Below are 25,678 nucleotides of genomic sequence, written 5' to 3' on the forward strand. Positions count from 1 at the left end.
AGTTATGATGATGTTCGAAGAGTGAGGGAGTCTTCAGGAAGCGCGGAGCCATGGTTGGACAACCTCCTCTAGATACTCCACCTGCAGGCAAACCCCTCAATTACTGCTCGGTGCTCACTCCTCAGTGTACTCACAGACCAGACGCTGTTTTTCATGGCGTACACCAACGATATTATTCAGTTCGCTGAGAAGGCGGAAAATATTGAGATGAGTTTGGACCCCTGTAGTCTTCCCGAACCTGGCAGACCTGGCTTGAGATTGCTGTGCAGTGCAGCAATGTTGATAGGCAGTAAGTACGGACATTCAAACCTCCTTTGTGCTAGTGTCCTTTCTTCCCCAACCAGATAATCCGCTTCCCTTTTCCAGTGGGGTGACTGGTGACCACTGCAAGTTGCTGGTTGCTCCACTCTGTTCATGTCCCCTTATCCATGGTACGGGGATGATGCCCAGTGATTATCGTTGCTTCTCGAGGACATGATGCTGCTGCTCTATGTCCGTATGTTCATCATATTGTTGTTTAGACAAATGGAATATCCTCAAGTCAGGACAGAATAAAAACGCGCCTCAATCTGCATTAGCTTGTCACCAACAAGTTGTTCACTGCTGGTATAAAAGGCGTCAGGCCTACCAATGCCTTGTAATAATATTAGTCCATCATCCATTATCCACTCTTCCCCGCGCCGACCTCTCATTCCCGTCACTGCCTCTTAGTTACCGGATTGACTCAACCACATCTTCGAGGCGTTTCGGACTCCATATTCGTGCCAACCAGAGCCAGTGGCAATGTCAGTGGACTGAAATCTCCATCCTGACTACTATTCCTGCCTGAAACTGCTTTCTCAGCCTCTCACAGCGCAGTTGGTTTGGGAGATTTGGATCCTGGATAGAACTATGAAGTTTTATTATTGCGCGTACAAGGGTCTGCCATAATAGGAAATACCCAGTCATTCTTCAACGAACGAGAGCATAAGAAAAAGAAAATATATCAAACGTCATTACTGCTAAGGTTAGGTAGTTACCAGATAACCCCAGCAAGTGAAACGCGGTACCTGCTTCTGCCATCCCCACTTGCTTCCCTCCCCTCTATTGACTGCTGAGTGTAGGAGTAAGCTAGGTTGGTCCCTTTTCCCATTCCCTCCTCTACCCTTCCGCTGCTGTTGGCGGACGACTTCACAGCATCATCATTGTGTCGTTTTTCCCCGTTTACTTTTCCCCTTCTAATTCTGTTTTTACTACTCTCCCCCTTATTTCCCTCCCTCATTTTCGCTTTTATTCGAGCTGTATCCTGTCTATCACTCACTGCAGAGTACTAAAGTGCCATTTATCTTATTCCCTTCTTGTGCCAATATCATTAAATACCTAAGCCAAAACGTCATCGTCGATAGCTGGTGCTGTGGCTCTTGGCCTTTTACCTCAGGTGGCCGTTGGAATGTTGAATCCTGCGATGGCCTCATGGATGGTGATCCACCGTCATCTTCTCTCATGGCTCTGGCTCTTAGTCTTCTGCGGCGTTTTCTGCTAAGTGCTAGCCCCTTGGAAACTTGGGAACTTGGGATTCACTAGTTGCACCTAGCCTATCGTCCTAGCCTCCACCCCGATTATTTCCCCCTCCCTTCCAATCATAATGCGATAACCATCATGGTCTTGCCTCCTCATCCATCCCCCTCTCTGGGCCTCTGGGCCTCTGGCTGCTGCTCAGGCCTACCTGACTACCGGATTACCATGGGTCGCCCCGCCCACACGACGGCCTTAGCTGCCCATCAACTAGGTACTCCGTAGTCTAGTCTGGGATAGTCAAGTCTATCGGGAAAACTAACTGAAACTATCCAGTTCTTCTTCTGCTGCTAAGCCTGCTAATTACCTAGTCATCTACTCTGTAACTACGGAGTTCTGCTGCTGCTTCTCCCACACCATACCCGGCTTTGTCCTAGCCTACTACTCTCCTGTAGCTAGCACACTAATCCACTTTTCTTTTCTTTTTATTTTATTTTAATTTATTTTCGTTATTTTTCTGACGAGTTGCAAAAAAATAATCAAATAAAATAAAAATCAAATAAAATATGAAATAGCAAAACAAGTACTCACTCCGTAGAGGAGACAGACATTACCTATCTATCTTACCCTTGCTCTTTTGCATGTTAATGTGAATTGCTTAAACTGTTTCTCGATCATCATCGATTATTCTTTTAAGATCGGTCCCCCTCTCCAGGTTGTGACTTCTTTCCCAGGTATCTATATCATATCACTTTCCTTCTGTTCCTTCACCTCGTGTTCTAGGCTTGCTTTCTTTTTTTTGTTCTACCCTCTTTGCTTATTCTGGGGAGGTTCATCTCGTTGCTCCTCGTTTCGCATGGCACTGGTGGCTGTCGTGAGTCCCAAAGTGGATAAAATCGGCTGACATTCCTCCTGCTGCGATACAGTTACAGAACAGCCACTCCAGCATCAGTTGAACTGTTCGTTTCTACTATTTCTTCTCCCCTATTCCTTTGAGAACTTGGCACAGCTATTTCCTCTTCGCTTTTATAAAATCACAAATTATAAAAGGAAATGCGAAAAAAGGTCAACTAGGTGCTGATGCTATTATCTCTGGCCAGTCCAGAACTTCAGAGGCTTGGGAATTACCGCAGCTTTGTGTGGTTGGAAGACTCAAGTCAACCTATACGATCCGATCGCTACCCGTGGAACCAGAAGCTCCAGTCGACCCAACTTTTATACTACTAGGTCCAGGCGTATTCCATCCGTGTCTGTCTACCCAGTATTCCAGGGATCCATTGGAGCAAGTCTCAGTCTCCAGAAATTCAGAGTCCGGATCCAATCTTTTCCATTTCTTTTTCTTTCCTTTTTTGCTCGTTGGGGCCTCCTCCGTCTAGACGGAGATTTGAGGGAACAAAACGAGACTGGGGCCCGTGCTGGTCGTCGATCCGGGTTGCAGAAAGTCGAAACTCTGGTAGACTTTAAACTCTCTGGAGAGACAGAGAGGGGGGAGGTCTGGTTTTAAACTTGCACCATCGGCCCTTCTTCTACGGTTCGACCTTGCCGTGAGCTTCCACTTACTTTGCCCCGGAGTGTCACTACTACCTACTCACTACCTTACCTTACCCTACCTTGACCTACATACATCTCGAACATTGTCATCTTTTCTTTTACCCCTCTCTTTTCCACTTCTTTTCAATTTCTTTCCTTATATTGTGCGCCCAAAACTAGATCATCGGTCTGAACACAAGCAAGAAAGAATTACCTCGCCTCCTTCCAGCCAGCAGTTGCGCGAAACCACAACTGTTGGGATCTGGTCACTCTTCTCTCTTTAAACTTCCTGGAAACATCGCAGTCCCTAGCCGCGTTGCTTGAAACTCTGATTCAGCGGTGGTTCAACTCTGATTGATATTACTTCTCTGGGCCCCTCCCCTGTCAACTAGGTTTAACCTAACTCTACTACAACCTCCACCATCAATTTGGGAACAAAAGGAACGCAAAGATGGTGAACGGCACCGCTGCGGTGTTGGAACCCACGTTCACGGGGTATGTCGCAACGACGCAAGATGCACTGATCTTGTTCGAGGCCTGTTTGACGGGCATCCTACATCACGTTCCTCGTCGACCTCATGATCGCGAAAGGAGCCATCTCGTCCGCAGCGGCAGTGTGTTCATCTACGAAGAGAACTCATCAGGTATCAAACGATGGACAGACGGAGTTACGTGGAGCCCCAGTCGCATCTTAGGCAACTTTCTAGTCTATCGAGAGCTTGAAAAGCCGTTCCCACCAGGAGAAAAGAAACGAGCGATGAAGAAGGCCAACCGACGTCCGGTGCCGTCTGCGAGGCCTGGCGAACCCTACCCGCGTCACGATAGCAACGGTGGATCTTATTCTCCCTCGTCGACATCTGGCTCGTTTGGCGATCGGTCGCATCAGTCGGACGTGGAACGAGCACTGGTCGGTTCCTTGGTGGATTCATACGGCTTCAAGGATTCGGGGCTGGTCAAGAAGACAATGAGCGTAACTGTCTCTGGGGTGACTCACCACCTGGTGTCGTATTATAGCGTTGAGGATGTGATGCGGGGCGTTCTGAATCCGCCCTCGATGGTGGAGTCGCTGCGATATATCCGCCCACGCGCGGAACTGACGCAGAAGCAGAGCTTCCGCGCTCCAATCGATGATCTGGAGACAGGCGGACTTGACAATCAAAATGATCCGTCTCATGCCATTTATGGGTATCGGCCACAGCTGATGGCGCCTCCTGGATACGCCATGCCGAATCCCCACCCCGAGTTTTATCTGCATACGGCGCCCTACACTGCCTCTCACGCACCACAGTCTGCACCGATCCCTGGATATTCCATTGGAAGCTCGATGCCCGCACAAAATCCGTACCTCCCTGCCCCTTCTGCACCCGCGCATGTTCAGCAGAAGACGGAGGACTATCCGCAGTACAGAAACCCCAACCCAGCTCCAAGTCCGTATGGGACCAGTTTTGACTCAATCAACCATGCGCCATTGTCTTCATCCATGCCTTCCACCCTGAACAGCAGCATACCTAGTTCTTTGAGCGAGCGCAATCGCTCTACATCAGATCAAAGTGTGTCGGCTTACCGAAACTCCTCGATTTCGTCGCGCAGTGTTGCCACGGACGTGACATCGCCGATCGATCCTTCCACCCCAGCGACCTTCTCTCGGGGGAACAGTTTCAGTCTCTCGGGCCACATGGATGGGCCCTCGCACCAACCCCCCGAGCAGCGTGGCATTGCGCCAGCGTTCGATCCTAGTATCCCTCGTCGGGAGTCTATACCTGCTCATTACTATACGGGAAGCGACAGGCCACAGTATTACATGGGAGCGACGGCGCCGGCCGCGCATGCGAGTTATCCTGTCTCGACATGGACCACGGCTGCTCCAGCTCAGCCGCAAATGTAACTTCGCCGCGCTACCCGGCTATATTCCCTTATTCTTCCTTTTTATTTGTTTTCGTGCACCCTTCCTATGATTACCCCTTTTTCTTTTGTCTTCACATTATATCTCTGAGGGCGGCGATTTGGGGATAGATGCCTGCATGCACGGTATGGATGTTTACCTTGGATGGGATTCTGCTCTTAGAGAAGATACCGGAGGTTGTCTCTTTCATGTTTTGCTGTGTTGTCTTCTACGACGATATGAGACACCAAAATCTTTTCGTTCTTAGCCAACTGTGATCTTTATTTTTTTTTTTTTTTTTTTTCCTCTTGCACTTTTTCTTCGGAGGGTCCTTCATTCGGGTTCAGTTGCACCGTCTTTTACATGATTATGAGCAATGTCGCGGTTTGGGTGGTTCGGTCTGGGTGGCTATCTGATTTTTTTTTTCCCTTCGTTTTCGTTTCCAGTCCCGTTCCTGCTTTGTTAAGCTATTATATCCTTATTGCTCTTTTTACGGAGAGGCTCTAGGTGTATTCGAGAGCTGGGAGCATCCCCGCAGGCCGATTATAAGCCAGGTCACATTGATGTCTTTTACCTTTTCTCTGATCGGTTGTATTCTGGTCTGCCCGCGGAGGTTATATCATACTTTCAATAGTCCAATTAATCGCCCAGCCCCATATTCCTGGTGCTGAAACAAAGGTGCTACGTGACATGTCTCCATTCCTTGCATGTAACATCTCGAGGGAACGGATGGATTACATCATCAATGTTCGATTTTTGGCAGTCAGTTCCTTATCAGACTCTTGACTGCTGCTTCATGATCGTCCGTATTTCTTCGTTCGACGTTGAAATACGATGCTTAGTGCGTGTACTAGACCGCAATCTAGAAAACCTTCATTCTTACTCTCCAAGGATAGACTCGGGAGGTAAATTGAATAGGCCATTGTCAGATCCACCGCTTTAGGCCACCCGTCCGCTATCCGCTGTCCACACAGTATCTATTCTATGGTACAGTGTAGCTCTACCTTAGTCTAGGTAGTCATAATGAAACAATCCCTCACCCATGGGCTCATCCACTGAAACTACCAGAGATCAATCTGCGAAACAGAAACTACATTGTGAACTTGATATCTATTTCTCTTGTCTATGACGGGTACAGTACGTGACATAGGACATAGCCTGCTTACAGTTGCAGATCATTCGCCGGTGGGCCGATTCAGGTAGCCCGTCGGGTCCTGGGTCAGCGAATCAGGGGTGCTTGGACCCGGGAGACGCGGATCAGAAGGGCCCCTCCACCCCAACTTAAGGACCTTGATTGGTGGGGCCGGGTTATGCGTTTGGCTACCTGGGTGCCTTACGTAGATACCTTTAGGTACCTAAGTAGGTGATCATTCCATTTCATTCGAATCGAGGTACGTAAGGTAGTTGGTGTGGATGTGGATGTGAATGGGGCTGCGCCTCATGTGACTGAATGGATATGCGGACTCCCGCGTCGTCACTCGGTCATGTGAGCCGCTGGGTGTGCAACTGCTCTGATATTGAGAAGAGAGAAAAGAAAAAGGTGCATCAGGGAAAACGCCGGTCGGATACTTGGGGCCGCGGTTCCGGATAACGATGATCCTGATTCGGATTCAAATTTAGTCCTTCTCGCGATCTTGTCCTGCGGAGGGTTGTTCGGCGCTGAGGCGGTGCTGGGTTGGTGGTGGCTGCCAGTGCCCTCGGGGACTTTCGGCGATCGGCTTTATCCCGCTTGGCAGGGCTATAGCCATTATGAATGTCACTGTGGGTGGTGAGTTTGGGTGAGGGACGGCTCCCGCGCAGATTTGACAGGTGCGAGGCCATCTGGTTGTCCATCAGGAGGTGAATTGTTAGGGCGCTCGGGTCCGAGATGAGGGTTCTGCGGCGCGCGATGAGGGCCGGCTCGCTAGGCGCTGGTGCTGAGGTTGCTGTTGTTGCTGCTGCGCCGGCGAGGGTATTGGGATATGCGAATCTTGCGACCCCCCGTATCGGCTCGACTATGGTGCGGTCATGGTTGGTGTCTTGAAGGGTGTCGTCGTCTTCTTGCAGCACTCCTCCGTCAGATGGGATCTGTGGTAGTCTGCGTCAACTCTGGTTCCTATCATTGGAGTTTGAGACTTACAACGGTTGCGAATCTCTTCCCTGGCATGCTCACATAGTCATCAAATGAGCTTTCGAGAGTCGCGAAATTGAATCCTTTCTTTGATGCAACGGGCTCAAAGCGCTGTCCAACCTCTGTTCTAAAGTCCACGGGCCGTCGACTCAGAGGCTGATACTTGGGCAACGATAGCCACCAGTCCGGGTAGCTGCCGTACCACGATTGCAGGGTCGGCTCGATATCCAGGGAGAAAACAATGCGGCTGTCTGCGCGCGGTTTCTGGATCAGCATGGCAAAAGTGAACTCCCGCGGCAGGCCCGACCTCTGCAAACTGTTCTCCTCCAGTGACCAGACAATTTCCCCGGCTTCGATATCGAACCTCCGCCCTCGTGGGCTCTTCAGAGTCCGAACCGATCCCTGGATTCTCATCATCTCATAGCGTCTGTATCGACCATTAATACCACCAGTGGGGGAGAGGCTGGCCATCACCGGCAAGTCAACGACTCCCAGTGATCCGGTCAAGCTGTAGTTCCACTGCAGTGTCTCTGGCGATATAGCGCCGTAGATCAGATGTGGTGCATGCATGAGGAAGCGCGGATTTCCCGGCGGGTAGCCGTTCGGGTAATGGTCCGACGAAGCGACGTGACGGGTGCCCTGCACAGAGGCTCGAATCGTGGCCGCCTTGAACCGATGTGCCAAAGTGTTGGGTGAGTGAAAGACAAAATTGATCCCCAGGAAGTCTACGTGGTCATAGTCCTTGTCGGAAACGGCAGGGCTGGAGTAGAATCCATGCTGCAGTCGCTGGATATGCGCTGTGATGTATGCGTCGCCTGGTAATTGACGCTCGTAGATACAGGCTCCGTTGAGCAACAGTCGTGGGTTTGCCAGATTGGGGTCTGCAGTCATCTGGGACTCTGGATTGCTGGTCTCAAGTTTCTTTTGCTTGTTGCCAGGGACGGCAGAGTCGCGAGGCAGCGGCGCCGGACCGTTCATCATCGGCATTCCCGGTTCCTTCTTGTAGTATCGAGTAGCCAAAAATGGCTGCTTCGTGTCAAAGTCCTATGTTTGAGGTCGCGTTTGTTGCTTGTGGATCCATGGGCGATGGGAGTAAATGATCCGCGAACAGCTGTATACCAACATCGCCAGTTATGAGATAAATTAATGAGTATCAGATGCAGAGTCCCTGCTTTTGACTTACTTGGGCAATTTTGAAGGCGAAAACCGAGTTTGTGGACAGATGCTCATGGCAGGAGTCAGGTGAGAAGGGATCTACAGTCAGATGAGAGACGAGCGGATGTGTTACTATGGATGTGGTGAATGCGCCAGTGAATGTGTTGCTTGGTTGACCTGAAAGGTCAGGTGGAGGGAGAGCTAATGACTCTTAAACACATTCTATTCTTTGGAAATTTAGGGAATGGTATAGATGACTGTTGTATGTTGGATGTGACCAGGGAACATCCGAAGTACATATCTCTCTCTATATGTCTATGCCGGAGAACAAGCAAACCATGGGAACTCTGGGCCATGGACAGCGTTATCGAGCCATTTATTATTCCATCTACTGACCCTATCTTGACTGTGCCAGGATGACTCTATCTCAATCTCGACCCTCGTTAGTTTTGTGTCAAGATGCATTATGATTTGCACTTCAGTATTGAGACATGAGGCGGTTACACCACTCCCGCTGTTGACTGCCATCTTACGCCTATTCAGATAATGTCTCAGACAATAGCAAAGAAGGAAGGTCCATGGTATCCCAGTATACTGAGGATGGTTCGAGATGGGCATGTTCGCTCAAAGGTTCACCCCAGATCGACGTACAACAACCTCGGGAACAATCACATGACTGAGCCGGATCAACAGTTCCTCCGTGCTCATTTTCCTTTCCCCAGACAGAAAAAGGTGGTCACGAGCCTCGATTTGTATACATTGAAACTATTTTCTTGCCTCATTGCGACACAAGCATTCGTGCGGTTTTTCGGGCTCAACTGGGATCCAGACGGTCTGTAGTTGGCCGCTGTCTGGTCCCGCCGTCGCCTGTATAACTTCTGGTCCGAAACCGCCGTTGAATTGCTTGGAATCGGGTGATTGAGCCGCCATCATATATTCCGGTCATCACAATAATTTCAATATCAAAGAGATATATTGTCGACTATCCAACCCGTCGCCTGCATGGGCCATCTCTCACTTTTTGTTACGCTCACATTTGCCACGAGAGCCTTGACTTTTGTTCCGTCATCGTGCATATCTTCGAATCCGTCCATCATTTTTGATCGTTGACCCCATCGCAGCATATGGGTTTTCAGTTGACAGCATATTTTTGCCGAACACATAAACGCCGGACTTAATTGATTATGCTATTGTCCCGGCGGCTGTCTTGAGTTAGGGAAATTCGCCAACCGAGACATATGCATTGAATCCTGACCAGATCTCAATATTTTGCCAAGCGCCTTTCTTCTGCTATTTGGCTTATCCCATTTATTGTGCCATTGATTGACAAAGGTCATTATGGCAACTAATACTCTCCTGCCGGTGCCCATTCGAGCACTCAGACAATCCTCAAACATATGGCGAGGAACCATGTTTCGTCCAGTCGGATCGACATCCGCCGCCTGCAGAGGATGGCAAAGCCCCGGGTGGAAGAACCTACACACTTTGACGGTACCCACTCTACCAGCTCGTCCTAGTTGCATACAAGACAGGTATGTGCATGGCCTCTTCAGCTAGATCTTTCATGGAGCCTAATAGTCTGCTAGGTTCGCGAGACCCACGGGCTGCATGTTCCGTGCTATCGAGCCTCTATGTGGACCACTTAATCAACAGAGGAGATGTTCAGGCTCAAAAAGGCCGGATGATCAATTGGAAAACTCCTCTCAAAAGTGAGTATCGATATCTGCGCCTGTCGGTGCCGTTGTTGAGATTTTAACCATGTGTAGACCTCAATCCGGCCCGAAGAAGTCTCCAATCCTTTCCAAGATTCCTATTCCTACTCATGAGAACATTTACACCGTTCCCAATATCCTCACATTTTCCCGTCTAGTTGCAGCTCCTTTGGTGGGCTACTTTCTCGTTCATGATCATCATACAGCTGCGCTATCATTATTTGTCTATGCTGGTCTCACAGATCTTGTGGACGGCTATATTGCCCGACGGTATAACCTGCAAACTGTCGTTGGTACCATTATTGATCCAATGGCCGATAAACTGTTGATGACGATTGGTGTTGCTTGCTTGGCCGTCAATGGTTCTATTCCTGGTAGGGCTCCTTCTTCCTCTAATGATGCAGTTGTCGTATCATCGAATATCGAACAAGGGGATCTTTCCTATTTCTTCTTGGCAGTCACTGATTGGAAACAGTATGGCTTGCGGTAATCATCCTCGGTCGTGATGTTGGTCTTGCCTTGTCCGCAATTTACTATCGCTGGATATCTCTCCCCCCACCAAAGACCATGGCACGATACTGGGATTTCTCCCTCCCCTCCGCAGAGGTCAAGCCGACGGGCATCTCCAAAGTCAACACAGCTTTGCAGCTTGTGCTTGTGGGCTCTGCGATCGCATTGCCTGTGATTCCAGAAGCATTCCTGGACGCATGGAATCTCCGAGAAGGAATGACGGCGTTGCAGTAAGTGCCACTGAATCCTTTTCTTTTCCGTCATTATCATCTTCACCTTATTTCTTTTGAAATTCGGAAGAGAATGCGAACTCCCTGCGCATATGGTTGCTGTCAGGTGCAATTCAAGCACGTACGACCATAGGGTGTGGAAAACAGGGCTTCCCGTCCGCTCAGCCGTACTTAAGCCACACGCCGGCCGGTTAGTAGTTGGGTGGGTGACCACCAGCGAATCCCGGCTGTTGTACGTTTTTTGCTTTTTCCAAAATCATTTTCTTCTGCATATTCTTCTCTTTGTGGCACATTTCCCCTTTCATTAATATTCTCTATTTATTGGCATCGCATCCTAACTTTCTACCTAGGTACCTCGTTGCAGCCACTACGATCTGGTCTGGGCTCAGTTACGTCTTTTCCAAAGACGCAGTAAAGATCCTCACTAAGGAGGAAATACAAAAGCGCCTTGCAAGAGCCAGCGGAAAGAAGTGAAGTCTTCTTGAACTTTGTGCATAGTGTATAGATGGTTCAGAGAATAGTGCATGGCGTCGGCGTAGTAGAGCCGGATACTGTCGCCTCCTATGTTTCGGTTGATGGGTTACTGCACGTTGTGGTAAATATTTGCATTGTTGGAGTGTATATGATCGGCTAATGTACATAAAAATGGGGCAGTAGTGACTCGATATTTGCCAATGAAGCGAAGTGCTTAAGCATGAGTCTTTCGGTTTCTCGTAGCTTTTTCTCTGCGGGAGAAGATCATGTAGCAGCTGATGAAATGGCCGATAGATGCATGGTGATTTCGCAGAAGGTAATGATCAATGAGAACAAATATATAGGACAAACTTGATTGCCTTTCGAGTGTTTACACATTTGTAAAAACCGGCGAGATTGTTTGCTCGCCTAGTGCATCTGAAAGCACATACTTTGAGTATGGTTTAATATTAGCGTCGCTCCATATCGTAGAGTTTGGCCATGCCCTAAAGTAGAGTCCTGGTCACCGACGAAGTGGCGCCTCCTGGCCACCTTAGGATGCTGGAAAGATGGAAACGTGTCCCTGTTCCACGGTTAGGGCCTCATACATCAAAGGTCCGATTCGAGTTGTCAACCTTCAGGATGATCGTTCAAGGCTTGACCTGCTGGGTTGGAAACATCGCGTTCCAGTAGTCCTTGACTCGCTGGCATACCCCGTCACGGCCCTCCCAGGACCGGAACTTGGTTTCGAGCTCGCACGCCGTCCACAAGATCTCCCTCCAGAACTGCTTCTCGACATCCGTGCGGAACTTTCCAATCACCTCTTCGGGAATCGTCCAGGCGCGCGTGTAGCTGCCGTCATCCTCGAAGGTCGGCTTGACGGCTTGCTCGTCGAAGACCGTGGCGGGGTTGAACTTGGGGAAATTTGCGTGGACGAAGAACGCGCGGGGCGCGGGTGCTTTGGAGCCGTGCACGCGCCATTCCCCTTTCTGTGTCAGGGCGTAGTCCTCGACAGGGTCGAATTGGACCATTGCGGAGCCGGCCAGGCCAGATTTGGTGCGGTGGCCCATAGCGACGATGGGCTCGCTGACTTGGTAGTACGGTTCGTCCATTGTCAGAGCGGCTGCGACGAATGTCTCTTTGTCCCCTTCTCCTGCTGCGCCCTGTGATAGCAGGGCCCAGTAGTAATCTGGGCCCCAAAAATTGTAGTACGTGCTCAGGAGAAGCGTTTTCGAATGAGTCTTCTTGGAGAGGAGCAGCTCGCCAGATTCGGTCGACTGGCGAATGGTGTTTGGGGGCATCGGCTTCGATGCGATTTGGTAGTAGTATGACGAGATGGTGTCGGCCCAGAAATCCGGCCATGTGACCATATTCTTCGACCGGAAGGGCTCGTTTGTGAAGAGGATGTCTGGTTTCTCTAGCGGGAAGGCGTCCGCGTCCAAGAAGAGGATCTCTTCGAAAGAAGAGAACATCATCGCAAACAGCTTGAACTGGTACTTCTCGATCTGCATGATCTTGGGGACTGCATCGAGAATATGCGACAGCACCACACAGCGGGAATTCAGAGACGGCAGAACAACATCGCATATATACTCCTCATACTCCTCTTCGTTTGCCAAAAAGACCTCTACCGGAAGCTCTGAGCCTGTGTTCCGGAGCATGCGAAGAGAAATGACCAGGACAGGCAGGTATGAACCTCCTGCTGTAGAGACCAGGCCCCTTGTGTTGGGGACATAGTGTAGTTGCGGCGGGTTGTTCTTGATGTCGCTGACAAACCCGGTATGCGCGTTCTTCATGGCCTCCACTTCATCCGGTAGCATGTCCAGATACTCCCGTCGGTCTTCCGGCTTCGCTTCCTCGAACCGTATAGACGGCGCATTGCCGAGTCGCGTGGGCGGGTCGCATTTCGGCTGGTATTTGGCCAAAAGTGGCTGGAACTGCTGCCAGAAATGAATATGACCATCGGCAGAACGCAAGCCTCCAGCACCGTTGCTATCAACGTAGGAAGGATTTTTGTCGCCTGACTTGACTGGAACAGATCGCCATCGCGCGAAAGACCAGGTGAAGACCGAGGCAAGAAATAGTGCAAGCAGTAGCGTTCGCACTCGCGAATATATCCGAGGTACTGACATTGTCGTCGAGGTGCGAGCGCAAAGATGAGGGTGAGCAGTCGCCTTCGCCGGCGAAGCTGAGTGAGAGCCCTTTCCCAGCGAGTGCACCTTGTCGCACAAGATACGGACGCTCAGGGGCTGCGAAAGTTTGCGCACCCGACGCGCTAGCACCTGCGACGCCCCAGAAAGAGTTTATAAGCGCAGTGCAAGAGACGTTCAAGAGCAATCACTATTGTGGAAGATTGGTAATGCGCTGACGATCAATGCAGAATTGCGGCGTGAATGAATATACATAAGACGCTGGGGAGTGGGAATACTATGCAGAAAAAAACGAGCGAGTCCAAGGTCAAGAAAAGATAGAGAGATAGATAGATAACTAAGCTGACATTGCAATAAAAGTGAGATTTAGACTGCTATATACGTGGCGTAGATTGGGGGTATGGGTAAGCGAATGGTTGGTTAATTGGACGGGATAAAATAATCACAGCTGATGATCATCATAGAAGAGTCATGGTCCCCCGGTCAGCGGAAAGTCTGTTTCTACCCACCACGTTGGTTATGATCATCGACTTAATCATATTACGATTAAGTCTCCTCGTCTATTGTTTTGCTTTTTGAATAGTAGATAGAGAGGGATATGTTAGAATTTGCAGATCAGGAATACATGATATGTGTTGTCGTTGAGGCGAAGCCTCCGAGAGTATACTGAGTAGACATAACCTTGGTATAGTATGCCATAATGCGATATGCAATGCAAAGATCAACAAGCTCTAGTAATAGTCCAGTCGCTATACCATCCCATGCGCCATGCAGTTTCCCAATGAACGTTAAACCCAATCTTAATCGTACAAGCCTCCTAGATGATTGAACATCACAATGCATCCTGCACTCTCAAACAGATCCACGCAAAACGCTCTCCGCAGAGCCTTCAATCGCGTCTGCATCGAGTGATTCTTTGCTCGTGTCCAAGGCCCTGCGGACGTGCATCAGCAACCGCAGAGCACCGGCTGGCGTGACTCCTTCGATGCGCCTCGCCATTCCCACACTAACAGGGCGGACGCGCTCGAGAGCCTGTCTTTCCTCGGTACTGATGCCCTGGACCTTCGAGTAGTCCAAGTCCGGAGGCAGGATGAGGCTCTCATCCTGCAGGAATTTCCTCGCCATTGCCTCCTGCCGCTTGACATAAGGCGCGTAGCGGCCTTCGATGCTGACCCGGGTTCGGATTATGGGGTCGAATGAGGAGGGTGTATATGCAATGCCCGATGGCGATTCGATGTGGGGGATCAAAGCGTCGATGTCCACACCGTCGAGGCAGAGGAGGTCGAGCGCCGAGCGGACAGAGCTATCTGTTCGAGTTTTGAATCCTTTGCGCGACCACACAGTAGAGGAGAGTTTTGTGTCGGCAAGGAGAGTCTGCAACTCCTTGATTTGCGCTTCTGTGTCGGTGAAGTAACGCCACCGCTTGTCCGAGACCACTCCGGCGTCACGAGCCATACGTGTGAGTCGCAGATCCGCATTGTCGGAGCGAGTCGAGATGCGATATTCGCTTCGTGCTGTGAACATACGATAGGGTTCGGACACTCCCTTTGTGATGAGGTCGTCGATCATGATTCCGATAAATCCGTCCGACCGAGTGAGAGTGAAAGGCTGTCGGCCTTGAGCAGACAGACCGGCGTTCGTACCGGCAATGATCCCCTGTCCTGCAGCTTCTTCATATCCGGTTGTTCCATTGATCTGGCCTGCAAGATAGAGGCCGCTGATCAGCTTTGTCTCCAGAGTCGGGCGGAGATTGCGGGGATCGATGTAGTCGTACTCCACACCGTAGCCGGGCTGCAGCATGCGCACGTTCTCAAGACCGCGCACCGTGCGTAGCAGGGCATATTGTGCGTCAGCCGGAATAGTCATCGAGATACCGTTCGGGTAGATGACCTCATTCGGTGCGAATCCTTCCGGTTCGAGCCAGATCTGGTGCTGTTTCTTATCCGTAAATCGTATAATCTTCGATTCCAGTGAGGGGCAGTAGCGTGGCCCTCGCACAGTCTCGCGAATGTGAATCGATTTGTCAAGATTTGCGCGCACTATCTGGTGTGAAGCCTCGTTGGTGTGGGTCATCCAGCATGTAAGCTGACCTTCATCGCCAACATCGACCGTCGCGTTAAGATACGAAAAAGGCTGCGGAGGGGAGTCGCCTCTCTGAACCTCCAATGGCGAAAAATCGATCGTTTTCATGTCCAAACGAGGAGGAGTCCCGGTCTTCAGACGACCAAGCTGGAAACCCGCTTCGCGAAGGGATTTGCTGAGCCCAAACGTAGCCGCTTCACCCATACGCCCCGAAGGGTACGCTTCAAGCCCAATGTGTATTTCTCCACCGAGAAACGTTCCGGTTGTGATGACGACGCGCCCAGTAGGTATTACCTCTCCGGATTCGAGCCGTACTCCGACAATTTTGCCCTGCGATCCCGGGATGTTCTCCACCCCTTCTTTTGACACCACAATATCTGCAACCTTGCCTTCCACTATGCTCAGCCCCTCGGTAGCGACCAGCTCCTCCTGCATGTACTTCTTGTAGAGATCGCGATCGATCTGAGCGCGCGGACCCCATACAGCAGGTCCCTTGGAGCGATTGAGAATACGAAACATGATACCAGCCTTGTCAATGATCCGCCCCGCCACACCGTCCATGGCATCGATTTCGCGGATCATTGTTCCTTTCCCGATTCCTCCAAAACTCGGATTGCATGAACAAACGCCAATGTTCGAAAGCGAGGGCGTAATTAATGCGGTGCGTGCGCCAGATCGAGCGGCTGCTGCAGAGGCCTCGGAACCAGCGTGGCCTCCTCCAATAACGACGACATCGTATGCACTACATGCCGAGAGTCAGTACCGTGCAGAGACGACTAGGATGAGGGTGCTGGGAAAACCATACCGAGTTCCATCAGAAACCGTGGCCATGCATCGTGTGAGGCCCATGACACGGGACCGGGGAGCAGAGCCCCATCGCCAAAGAGCCACTGACCGTGCCCGGAAAGCCATGACGACCGCTTTGTAGCCAGGATGACTCTACACCAGAACAGTAAACTGCATTGAGGCCATGGAAAAATACTGGCGGATACCCGGATCACGTGGATTATATTTTCTTATTGCCATTTATTTCCGAAGGCGGTGAAAAGCGGACGTAATGCAAATAAGCAATATTGCCCGTGATTTGCGCGATCACTAGTTGCGGGGCTGCTTTTTCAATGCCCCGCAGGCCCTTATATGGGTTTTCTATCTCCTATATCTTCGCGCTGATAGGGTAAGACATACTTTGTTGAGTGTGTTGACCTGTTGACTCCTATCCGAACGCAAAAGATACTCTGTTGCCAGCCATACACGGGAAAACCATTCCACCATGAAGGCTTATTGGTATGACAACAAACCGGTAGGTTCCATTATCCGACACTATGACTCCCTCTCTTATCAGGTAGAGACTGAGAGTGGAATAGGGCGACCAGCGGGAACCCCATGACTCCGGCCGCCCGGTGACGGTGGACTACCTCGCCTCCATTGGAGTCCAGTACTACCATTTCCCCTCCCTTGAGTCTGTAAATGAATTGGCCAAGGAACGTGGGTACAAGAATCGCGATGAGATTGTCGTTTCGCCACAGACGATGGGTGATGTGTACGAGGAGAAGGTGAAGATGTTCTTCAATGAGCATCTGCACGAGGACGAGGAGATCCGCTACATCCGTGATGGCGAGGGTTATTTTGACGTGCGTGGCCAGGAGGACGAATGGGTCCGGATCAAGTTGGCGAAGGATGACTTGATCATTCTTCCTGCTGGTATCTACCATCGTTTCACGACTGACGACAAGAATGTTGGTTTCCATGAGCTTATGTTATCTACACGTTGAGTACCAACTTGCTGACTGCTTCGTTTACAGTACGTCAAGGCTATGCGCCTTTTCCAGGAAGAGCCTAAATGGACCCCCTTGAACCGGGGCCCTGATGTTGATGAGAACGCTCATCGGCAGTCTTACCTCCGCACGGTCCAGAACAAGGCCGTCGCTTAGAAATTTTACTTTCCATTGATGACTCGATGCTAATTGCCAGCATGGACAAGGGGCATGGTTGATTGACGGGGGACAGACTGCGGCTTGCCGCAAGATTTTGGTGCTTTTAGCTCCAAACTGATGATTTGTATATATCATATCAATTTGATAGATCACGACGCTTTCACGTACAACGACTATGAGATTCTCAGGCACTTATAAAAAACATGTTATTTTTATGTTTTTAATCTACCGGTCAAAATATTGACTCAAGTTGTAGTTACACCACCTCCTGGCAGAGAGCCAGGCATGTGGAATTGATCGCTCAAGTTACCACTGCTCTCCTCCCGTGTCATGCTGCGACTGCGGAGGTCTCCAGTTTCAACATTGAAGCTGCTCGTTCGGGAAGCAAGGTCAAACGGCGGCCGTGTGCCCAATAGTGATCCAAACCTGAGCACCTCTGGTTCGCGAGACGAGTCCTCGTGGCGGGCAGACCCGCTGGCATCCGCCGCTGTGCTACTCCGCGGCGCATTAGAGCCCGTTTCCGAATCATCGCCGGTCCGTACGCCTGTTCTGCCCATGCGAGGCCAGAGGTCCGGCAGCCCCACGACCTGCACCCGAGGTTCGACAACACGCTCCTCAAACCATGCATGAACACGGGCTTCAACTAACTGAGCGACTTTAGGGACGTCCTGGAGTCTGCTACGAGAGCCGATCAACGACCGCACGGAGAGGTCAAGTCGATAGTCTGGAAGAAAGGAAAACGCAACGTTGCTCTTTGGGCTGGTTTTCGGCGAATTTTCACCGCTAGGTTCCTCCGAGGAGCCACCTGCGCGAGAGTGACTTCCACCCGTCTGATCTTCGCGCTTTGAGCGTCCATTCGTTGTTGTCCCAGCGGTAGGGGGAGATGGAGAATGGGAGGGGGTGTCGAGTGGAGGTGTGGAAGCGGGGACGAGCGATATGCAAAGGGTCCCGGAAAAGCGGACAACGGAAATGGAGAGTGCCACGGGAAGAATGGCGGAGCATGGCTTCGGATAATTGAGAAGCAGCTGCGTCTCGATAGCGATGGAGAGGTTGTCATCGCTCAGGTCGACATCCATCAGCGCCTGAAGCCGTCCACCATCAGAATTTGGGTCATCAACAGCAATGATCCGACAATTGCTGAAAATCGGAAACTCCTCCCCCAGAGATATGTCCGTCACAGTAATTTTATCTATAAATGATGGCTTCTTCTCGGGGTTATTCAGGGCCGCCGTTAGCGAGCTGAGGATGGATGATGTCGGGGAGTCCTTCAGCAGATATGCCGTTTGTCTGTACTGAGCAATGGTTTGAGCTATGAGAACATTGAACCAGTCCAACGATTCTGGCTGGTGTGAAGAATGGTGTATCCTGTGTCGTCCATGTTTCGAAGTGGGATTGGTGGGGATTGCAGTGTAGTAGGTCTTTCGCAGGATGGAGCGGGTGTTGGTCGCGGAGGACGGTACCGGACGGAGGACGTTCGAGTTAGATGGCTTTTCTCTCAAGGTTCTTGTGCTTCCATCATGCTGTGCACTGCTGTAAATGGAATTGGAACGCCGATGAGTCGCCGAGCGATGAGAAAGGCCGCGAGAGGGCGGAGGCGGTGCTTCGCCGAAGATGAAGAACTTGATGAAGGCAGCAATGAGAAGGACGACGGAGAGCTGACCCAGCAAGAACCCTTGTGTAAACGATAAACTACTCCTACTTCGTCAGCTATTCAGCCGCCTTAGAATGCACGGTGATCTCGACGTACGAGGATGGAGCCGGGATAGGCGTGGGGTCGTCTAGTTCAGTGTTGTCAGTCTTGGATCACATCAACAACGGAATCGGATCAATCGCACTTAGCTGAGAAGACATTTTCAGCTGCTGTATATATTATCCGATACTATCCATAACCCCATTGCTACAACAAGCGACACTGCAACTGAAGATTCCAACGTGTTGGAACTTGGAAGATCGTTTTCAAGGTCAAAAAAGAATGACGAATGACGGACCCTGTCGGCCTCGGCCAAGGCACTAGCTAAGATGGAGCAGCTGCTTATCACATCCATATCGCGATTGGACTCCAAAATGACCCACGAGCTCACGCCTCAGTGTAAGGACACGTTGAGCTTTCGCAGTCATCCATGTTCGATCGTTAAGAATCTGTACTATATTACCAGCTGGCTGGTTCTGCCTGGCCTTTGTGCCCATAATTAAGATGCCTGAAAACTGATTTCTCCTGCGACTACAAAATACTCCCCACAGAACGGAAATATTTAGCTCGCAGAATGTACTACCCAGCCATTAACTCACTGCTACTATGGCTTCTATGCTTTGCTCCCCCAGGGCTCGCATACGGCAGATCTTCGGAATCGCCGCCCGGGCCAAATGCCATACTCCTCTCGCGAGTACAGTCGCTGACACTCCGCGCCAATCGTCTCACCTCCTCTCGCCGTGTTTCCCCAATTCCACAGCTGAAATGCGTGGGACCCTCAAAGACCATCTGTGACAAGTACAAGATAGAGGCTATGCGATGCACGAATGCTGGATACGACTACGACGAGGAAGATGTCCAGTGGACTTGTACTGCGCCACTTCCGGAGGAGTTCATGCTGGGCGCAACAGATGTGATCTGTGAGGGATACCGAAATGCCGATGACAAGTGGGTGTTGAAGGGCAGCTGTGGTGTCGAGTACCGGCTACTGTTGACGGAGCGCGGAGAGAGGCGATTTGGCAAAATACAAGAGGATGACATGCGGTCCATCCCGCGCGCGACAAAAGGATGGCGCCGAGGCGTGGACGCTCTAGTCGACCTGATTTTCTTGGGGTTCTGGGCTGCGGTTCTCGTTATGATTTTATGGCCTATGGTCCGCTCATGTTTTGGGCTGCGAGGTCGTCGAAGAAGGACCAATGTTGGACGAGGTTGGGGCGGATTTTGGGGAGGAGGTGGTGGTGGTGGTGGAGGTGGAGGAGGAAATGACTATGGGCCTTATCCTGGGCCTCCTCCTCCATATAGCAGCTTCCCAGATAGTAGTTCGTGCTCATCGCAGCCAGGGTGGAGACCGGGCTTTTGGAGCGGTGCTGCGGCTGGTGGCATGGCTGGCTACGAGATGGGTAGGAGAAGCAATCGGCATAGCGACAGACCGTCATCTTCTAGAAGATGGGATGACCACGAGCCTCGGAGAGAAAGCAGCACACGGCCGCGTTCCCCTCCTCGGTTCTCAGCTACCACGGAGAGTACGGGATTCGGCTCAACAAGACGAAGATAATGCTTAGAATCGCGGACATGAATTGATTCGTTCGCCCCTAATACCGCAACTGTCGTAACCTATCTAGACGCTGCATGACGAACCTAGCATGTGTTGGACAGCCTAGTTATGATATTACAAGCTCCCATGAAGCGAGAAGCAACACCGATAAGAGCCACCCAGGTAGACAGCAGAAAAGGCACCAGGCCGTGATCGTGATCCCATCTCAAAGCCATGCAACACAGATACAGCCCTAAACGCCCACCCCCCGAATTCCTACCAAACTCCGACCAGCAAAGCGCTTAAATAATCAAGGAAGGCCATCAATCGTGCCAATCACTTCTTCGGTTCCGCCTCCCATAGCTCTCATCGCCTGTCTTTTGTTGTTTCGTTTGCCCTTTACGGGCACGTTATTGGCGTTATCCAATAGAGCACCACCAGTCGCGCCGTCTGGATTTCGAAGCAAATCCTCCTGAGCCTGCTTTTCCTTTGCGTGTTGTTCCTCAATCCGTTTCTTCTCTTCATCCAACTCTTGCTGAACCACTCTAGGGTCATCATACACAGTATTGGTCATTTCGGAATACGTCGTGATATCAATCGTTTCCCGCGGACCCAACAGTGTTTCCTTGATTCTTTCTGGAGCGCGCCGCTCTTCGTTGTTGAATTTCAGCTTGATCTGACGTCTCGACCGCCCAGGGAACAGCTTGCTGATCATCATGAAATCGGTACCAAACATTCGCAAGCCTCTGTAAAATAAATCCGTCATCTCTTCATCCCATGATTCTGTCTTGGACCGCTTTCCCCATGTAGCTTGGTTGATCTTCCGAGTAAGCGAGCTTTCCACCACATCCTCCAGCTCCCCCGCATTTCTCGCCGCATCTGCGTAACGGTCGACCTGGAGGGAAGCGGCATCAAGCACAATCTCTCCATTCACGATTCGCATCACAGGACCGGCCTGTGGCTTCTTGTCGAGGTCGATATCAGGTTCCGCCCCTGGGGATGTAGCGTCCGCGCTCGGTTTGAGAGAAACTGGCGCTCGGCCCTCCTCCTCTTGTTGAGCTCGCTTGCGTTCCTGCTCAGCGAGCTCCATGTTGCGCAATTCAGTTTCCCGCTTAGACATTCTCCCTGTTCGTAAATCCTTGCACAATTCTGACATTTTGACAACTGCTGGAGCGATTTCGATGAGATCCGCTCCTTCAGGTGTTGGTTCGCGCTTTTTGCGAGACCGCTGTTGCTTCCTCTTCACCTTTCCCGCGGCATCTTCAAAATTGGAGACGCGACTCGCCCTTCTGCCTCGCGACTTCGACGCTCTTCGGGTCTGGTCGGCATTTGCTTGCGATTCAGCTCCGTCGGTAACTTCTGTAGTTTCTTCAACCGCCGGGGGTTGGGTAGATGGGGGAGTAATGGCATTGGATGGTGAAAGAGTAGGACGGGTGGATGTTGTCGACGATTCTTGAGTCAGTTTCAAGCGCTTGGATGGGCGAATTTCTGTAGCGGTCTCAACAGGTGGAAGTTGCTGAGAACTAGCCGCAGGTGTTGAGGCGTCATCGCGGCTCACAAGGTTTTGGGGATCTTCGATACTTTGAACAATTTCCCTTTGTTTCTCAGGCCCATTCGCGTCGAGATCGGTGGGAAGGCGCTCGGTATTAGTGTCATGATGCGCGAGAGACTGAGACGGCGCAGGCGCTTCTTCAACAGCCACGCGCCGTGTGGGAGCCGAGAAGGATGCCTTACGCTTGGAAACGGGAACGGGGATGGTTGTCACAGATTTGGATGGCGCTGAATCGGGTTTCGGGGCGCCCGACGTCTCGGTGACGGGTAATTCAACATCAGCCGCAGATGGGACAGAAGGCTCCGGGACCGTAGCAGGAGGCGCGGGCTCGGCAGGAATTTTATCTAACGCTGGTTGAGTGTTTTGAGTAGTAGATGTTTGTGAAGCGGTACTATGTCTTCGCGGTGGTGCTGGGGTGGCTGAGGGGGCCGGAGGGGCGCGTCGGGCAGGCGCCTTTGGAGCAAATTTCTTGCCCGACTTATCTGAAGACGGAAGCGGTCAGACGATGCAGCACGTTGTAGGAGCAGGATTCAACACTTACTGATGACAGAGCTCGAAAAAGATTTCATCCTCACAGCTCAGCATCGCTGGAGACAAACGGAACCATCAAAGTCCAGGCCGATAACAGAACTGATGCGATGGATGGTTGGTCCAATGAATATACGGTAGAGGGCGACATGCAGAAGTCTAGACTAGATGCCGGGAGTTCGTCTGAACTCTGGGGGGAAGTGGGCTCGGTCACGTGGGAGGCGCTAGGCGACGCTAAACCTCCCAGGCCGAAAATCCTCCTGGCTTCCCAAGTCTTGCTTATCACAACCACCTGCACGGCTACGCCCTTCAACGTCACTCAGAATTTGTTGTCACCTACACGGGCGGGTACTGCTGCGGTTATTGCTCCAGGCTGGTTGCTGTTCAGTGGTGACGGCCTTCATCGACTTATGTCTTTCTAGCCACTGATGCCGGCCACCGAAGCAACTCCCGTCGCATGTTCCGAGTCCGGTATCGTCAAGATGGAAGACCGGAAGAGACCTGCTACTCATGATCACAATGATTCCGCTCCACCATTGAAGAAGCAAGCCACTTCTATCAATGGTGGGAGTAAACCGCACCCAGATGCCGATATGCCTTGGAAAGACGACCTAGAGGTGAGTTGCTCACGTTTGTTACTGAACCTTCAGTTTGTAGCAGGGCGCCTATTTTTTTCTTTAGCCCACTTAGAATTCAGCTGAAGTCTGAAATGGTTCTGATGCTGACTTACACTCTGTGACAGCGATTTCAAAAAGATGCGATATGGCGGCAGATGCAAGAGTACAAACGTGAGAAGATGTCTCTGGAGACGAAACTCAAGGAAATGTCGAAAGCTACGGCCTACCATAATGATCATTTACGTGTAATTGATGCCTGGTTCAACCAGGTAAGTATCCTCGCGCTTCTTTCTTGCAGCTGCAGAGTCTCACTGTTCTTGCGATAGTTAATTGATGAGGTCAAATCTCTCATGGGCGCGTCGGATGGAGACAAAGGTAGGCACTAACCTAGCTAGATCGTTATCTTGAGATCATCTCACTAATATTCTTCTAGATCGGCCTTCGTTTCGAAGTTCGTTGTTGTTCGAAAATATGGAAGACTTTGAGAAGCATCTCAAAGCCCGATCAGATGATATACGTGCCATTATTACTCGGTTGCAATCTTTGCCCACAAATGCGCCCCCAGAGGTTACGGATTTGCAGTCCCAACTTGCGAAGAAATTGGCCGAAGAGAAAGGTACTATTGCTGAACTTGAGAAAGCTTTGACCGAAAAACAGCAACTGGAAGAAAGCCTGGAGGCAGCGTCACTACGGTACATGGTGGCTGAGAAGAAGCTCGACCGCGCACGAAGCTTGACTGTCGCCAAATTAGAGAAGCAGTATCTCCTTGGTGCTCAGCGACCTGGCGGCGATAGTGCATCCGGAAATCGGGAAGAACAGTCACCTGTCAACGGTGTGCCCTCGAGCGTCGAGCGCAATTCCGAATTGGAAGAAGCGCATAAACAGCTTGTGGCTGTTTCGGAGAAGCAAAAGGAACAGTTGCAAAAACTTGAGACTGAGAACGCAAATCTACTTAGCCAGATTACGGAATTGAATATCAAGGTAAGGCGCTTATGGTCAGCTGTGCAAATTGCTGCTGACTGGATGTGTTGATGTAGCGTACAAAGCCCACCGACGATGATTATGCGCATACGGACTTATTTAAGCAATTGCGATCCCAATACGACGATGTTGTTAAACGAATCAACCACCTGGAAGCAACAAACATACAACTACGTGAAGAGGCCGCAAAATTACGATCTGAACGGACTGCATATCGCAACCAGGTGGATGAGGAAACCCAGAACGTTATTGCCGAAAAGGAAGCGCAATTGATGCGAGCTGAGACTGACTTAGCCCGAATTCGGAACGCCCGTGACGAGCTCTTGGCTGATCAGCAGATGCGGAAGGCTGCGCAAGAACAGGAGAAAATTGCGTCAACTAAGATTCAAGAACTTGCGGATGCTGCACAGGCTCGGATTATTGCCCTAGAATCCGAGGTAGAAAGGCTCCGCTTGCAACTTGACAACACAAAAGCCGCGCATACAGAGGTCGAGGATATCCCGTTGGAAGAACTTCGTGCGAAATATCAGAACCTGGAGCGCCAGTATTCCATGCTCAACACTGAGTTGACGTCGATGCAGACCGCCTGCAAGAAGTACTCTTCGTTGGCTTCGCAAAAGGTTGCAGATTTCAGCGCTTTAGAAGAGAAGGTCGCCCGGTTGACTGCGGAAAAGTCGAAAGCTGACCAAAAGTATTTCGCTGCAATGAAAAGCAAGGAAGCACGAGAGTTGGAAGTTCGAACTTTGAGAATGCAGAACTCGAAGAGCTCAGATATTGTCTCGCAACTAAAGGAATCCGAGGCAACTACTCGCTCTCTGTTGGCCAATATGGAGAAGCAGGCTAGTGAGACGAAGGAAGCACTGAATTCGATCGTCAGCAAGCATCATGCGGCTCAACAGCAAATCGCGGAGAATAACATTGTTATCGACGGCCTCAAAGCCCAGGTCAATGAGCTCAAGGCCCTCTCGGTGTCGAAGGATTCGTCATTGGCCAGTGCTTCAAGCGCCTGTCGTAAGGCCGAGACTGAGATTGAGAGCTTGAAAGTCACCCTTGCCGATACCAAGAAGAGTCTTGAGAATTGGAAAAACAAGAGTTTGGGCAATTCGTCATCAGAGTATGAGATGTTGAGGGTAAGTCTTTCCGGTCCATGGATAAGGGCGACTGATACTAATCGATTGCCATTTCAGAGTCTTGCACTTTGTACTGTCTGCCGCAGGAATTTCAAGGATACTGCGATCAAGACGTGCGGTCACGTATTCTGCAAAGAATGCGTGGAAGAAAGACTCACTTCTCGGTCTCGAAAGTGTCCAAATTGCAATAGATCATTCGGAAATAATGATCATATGCATATCACGCTATGAGTCCTCTCAGCAATCGTTGAGTTTCCGATTTGGTCATCGGTTCGGTTCAAAATTTACATTCGTGTACCATAGTTTTTATTGCCCTTCTCGTCCTCCCGATTTTCTCCCTAGCCTTTTTATTACCCTTTTTTTTTTCTCTCTCTTTTGCTCTCTTGTTTCACACAATCATGGAA

General features: G+C 50.7%; 9 protein-coding genes and 1 non-coding gene across 10 annotated transcripts, besides 6 other annotated features; 5 read left to right on the plus strand and 5 right to left on the minus strand.

The window, feature by feature from the left end:
* Positions 1-3,475: 3,475 nt before the first annotated feature.
* Positions 3,476-4,909, plus strand: ALT_0903 (camp independent regulatory protein; the record flags this gene model as incomplete). The annotated part of the gene is made up of 1 exon (XM_033558766.1): positions 3,476-4,909. One exon carries the CDS (start codon positions 3,476-3,478, stop codon positions 4,907-4,909), a length of 1,434 nt encoding a protein of 477 aa, XP_033414657.1.
* A 1,542-nt stretch (positions 4,910-6,451) lies between these two features.
* Positions 6,452-8,003, minus strand: ALT_0904 (uncharacterized protein; the record flags this gene model as incomplete). Its single annotated transcript, XM_033558765.1, has 2 exons — positions 6,452-6,973; positions 7,026-8,003. The coding sequence occupies 2 exons, from the start codon at positions 8,001-8,003 to the stop codon at positions 6,452-6,454; spliced, it is 1,500 nt and encodes a 499-aa protein (XP_033414656.1).
* Positions 8,004-9,581: 1,578 nt separating this feature from the next.
* Positions 9,582-9,703: a sequence feature (Protein overlapping with rRNA (ALT_0905, GAQ03584.1) was converted to a misc_feature.).
* Positions 9,704-9,757: 54 nt separating this feature from the next.
* Positions 9,758-9,880: a sequence feature (Protein overlapping with rRNA (ALT_0905, GAQ03584.1) was converted to a misc_feature.).
* A 57-nt stretch (positions 9,881-9,937) lies between these two features.
* Positions 9,938-10,257: a sequence feature (Protein overlapping with rRNA (ALT_0905, GAQ03584.1) was converted to a misc_feature.).
* A 101-nt stretch (positions 10,258-10,358) lies between these two features.
* Positions 10,359-10,623: a sequence feature (Protein overlapping with rRNA (ALT_0905, GAQ03584.1) was converted to a misc_feature.).
* A 106-nt stretch (positions 10,624-10,729) lies between these two features.
* Positions 10,730-10,855: a sequence feature (Protein overlapping with rRNA (ALT_0905, GAQ03584.1) was converted to a misc_feature.).
* Positions 10,747-10,862, plus strand: ALT_r004. The gene has a single exon (XR_004500596.1). It is a non-coding gene; the product is annotated as an 8S ribosomal RNA (ribosomal RNA).
* Positions 10,863-10,973: 111 nt separating this feature from the next.
* Positions 10,974-11,097: a sequence feature (Protein overlapping with rRNA (ALT_0905, GAQ03584.1) was converted to a misc_feature.).
* A 629-nt stretch (positions 11,098-11,726) lies between these two features.
* Positions 11,727-13,208, minus strand: ALT_0906 (alpha-mannosyltransferase; the record flags this gene model as incomplete). The annotated part of the gene is made up of 1 exon (XM_033558763.1): positions 11,727-13,208. One exon carries the CDS (start codon positions 13,206-13,208, stop codon positions 11,727-11,729), a length of 1,482 nt encoding a protein of 493 aa, XP_033414654.1.
* Positions 13,209-14,078: 870 nt separating this feature from the next.
* On the minus strand, positions 14,079-16,220 carry ALT_0907 (tRNA modification protein MTO1; the record flags this gene model as incomplete). The annotated part of the gene is made up of 2 exons (XM_033558762.2): positions 14,079-16,050; positions 16,114-16,220. The coding sequence occupies 2 exons, from the start codon at positions 16,218-16,220 to the stop codon at positions 14,079-14,081; spliced, it is 2,079 nt and encodes a 692-aa protein (XP_033414653.2).
* Positions 16,221-16,578: 358 nt separating this feature from the next.
* Positions 16,579-17,239, plus strand: ALT_0908 (acireductone dioxygenase (Ni2+-requiring); the record flags this gene model as incomplete). The annotated part of the gene is made up of 3 exons (XM_033558761.1): positions 16,579-16,608; positions 16,673-17,044; positions 17,111-17,239. The coding sequence occupies 3 exons, from the start codon at positions 16,579-16,581 to the stop codon at positions 17,237-17,239; spliced, it is 531 nt and encodes a 176-aa protein (XP_033414652.1).
* A 248-nt stretch (positions 17,240-17,487) lies between these two features.
* On the minus strand, positions 17,488-19,093 carry mmm1 (ERMES complex subunit MMM1; the record flags this gene model as incomplete). Its single annotated transcript, XM_089599060.1, has 3 exons — positions 17,488-18,937; positions 18,990-19,020; positions 19,078-19,093. 3 exons carry the CDS (start codon positions 19,091-19,093, stop codon positions 17,488-17,490), a joined length of 1,497 nt encoding a protein of 498 aa, XP_089456724.1.
* A 213-nt stretch (positions 19,094-19,306) lies between these two features.
* On the plus strand, positions 19,307-20,494 carry ALT_0910 (DUF1183 domain protein; the record flags this gene model as incomplete). Its single annotated transcript, XM_089599061.1, has 3 exons — positions 19,307-19,331; positions 19,565-20,058; positions 20,111-20,494. 3 exons carry the CDS (start codon positions 19,307-19,309, stop codon positions 20,492-20,494), a joined length of 903 nt encoding a protein of 300 aa, XP_089456725.1.
* A 282-nt stretch (positions 20,495-20,776) lies between these two features.
* ALT_0911 (transcription factor TFIIIB subunit BDP1) lies at positions 20,777-22,587 on the minus strand (the record flags this gene model as incomplete). The annotated part of the gene is made up of 2 exons (XM_033558758.2): positions 20,777-22,500; positions 22,560-22,587. The coding sequence occupies 2 exons, from the start codon at positions 22,585-22,587 to the stop codon at positions 20,777-20,779; spliced, it is 1,752 nt and encodes a 583-aa protein (XP_033414649.2).
* A 108-nt stretch (positions 22,588-22,695) lies between these two features.
* On the plus strand, positions 22,696-25,465 carry ALT_0912 (E3 ubiquitin-protein ligase BRE1; the record flags this gene model as incomplete). The annotated part of the gene is made up of 7 exons (XM_089599062.1): positions 22,696-22,905; positions 22,969-23,163; positions 23,289-23,432; positions 23,490-23,538; positions 23,597-24,144; positions 24,201-25,274; positions 25,361-25,465. The coding sequence occupies 7 exons, from the start codon at positions 22,696-22,698 to the stop codon at positions 25,463-25,465; spliced, it is 2,325 nt and encodes a 774-aa protein (XP_089456726.1).
* Positions 25,466-25,678: the final 213 nt, after the last annotated feature.

Source organism: Aspergillus lentulus (assembly GCF_001445615.1).
Source record: "Aspergillus lentulus DNA, contig: Alt01, strain: IFM 54703, whole genome shotgun sequence".
In the NCBI taxonomy this organism is placed as follows: Eukaryota; Fungi; Ascomycota; class Eurotiomycetes; order Eurotiales; family Aspergillaceae; genus Aspergillus; species Aspergillus lentulus.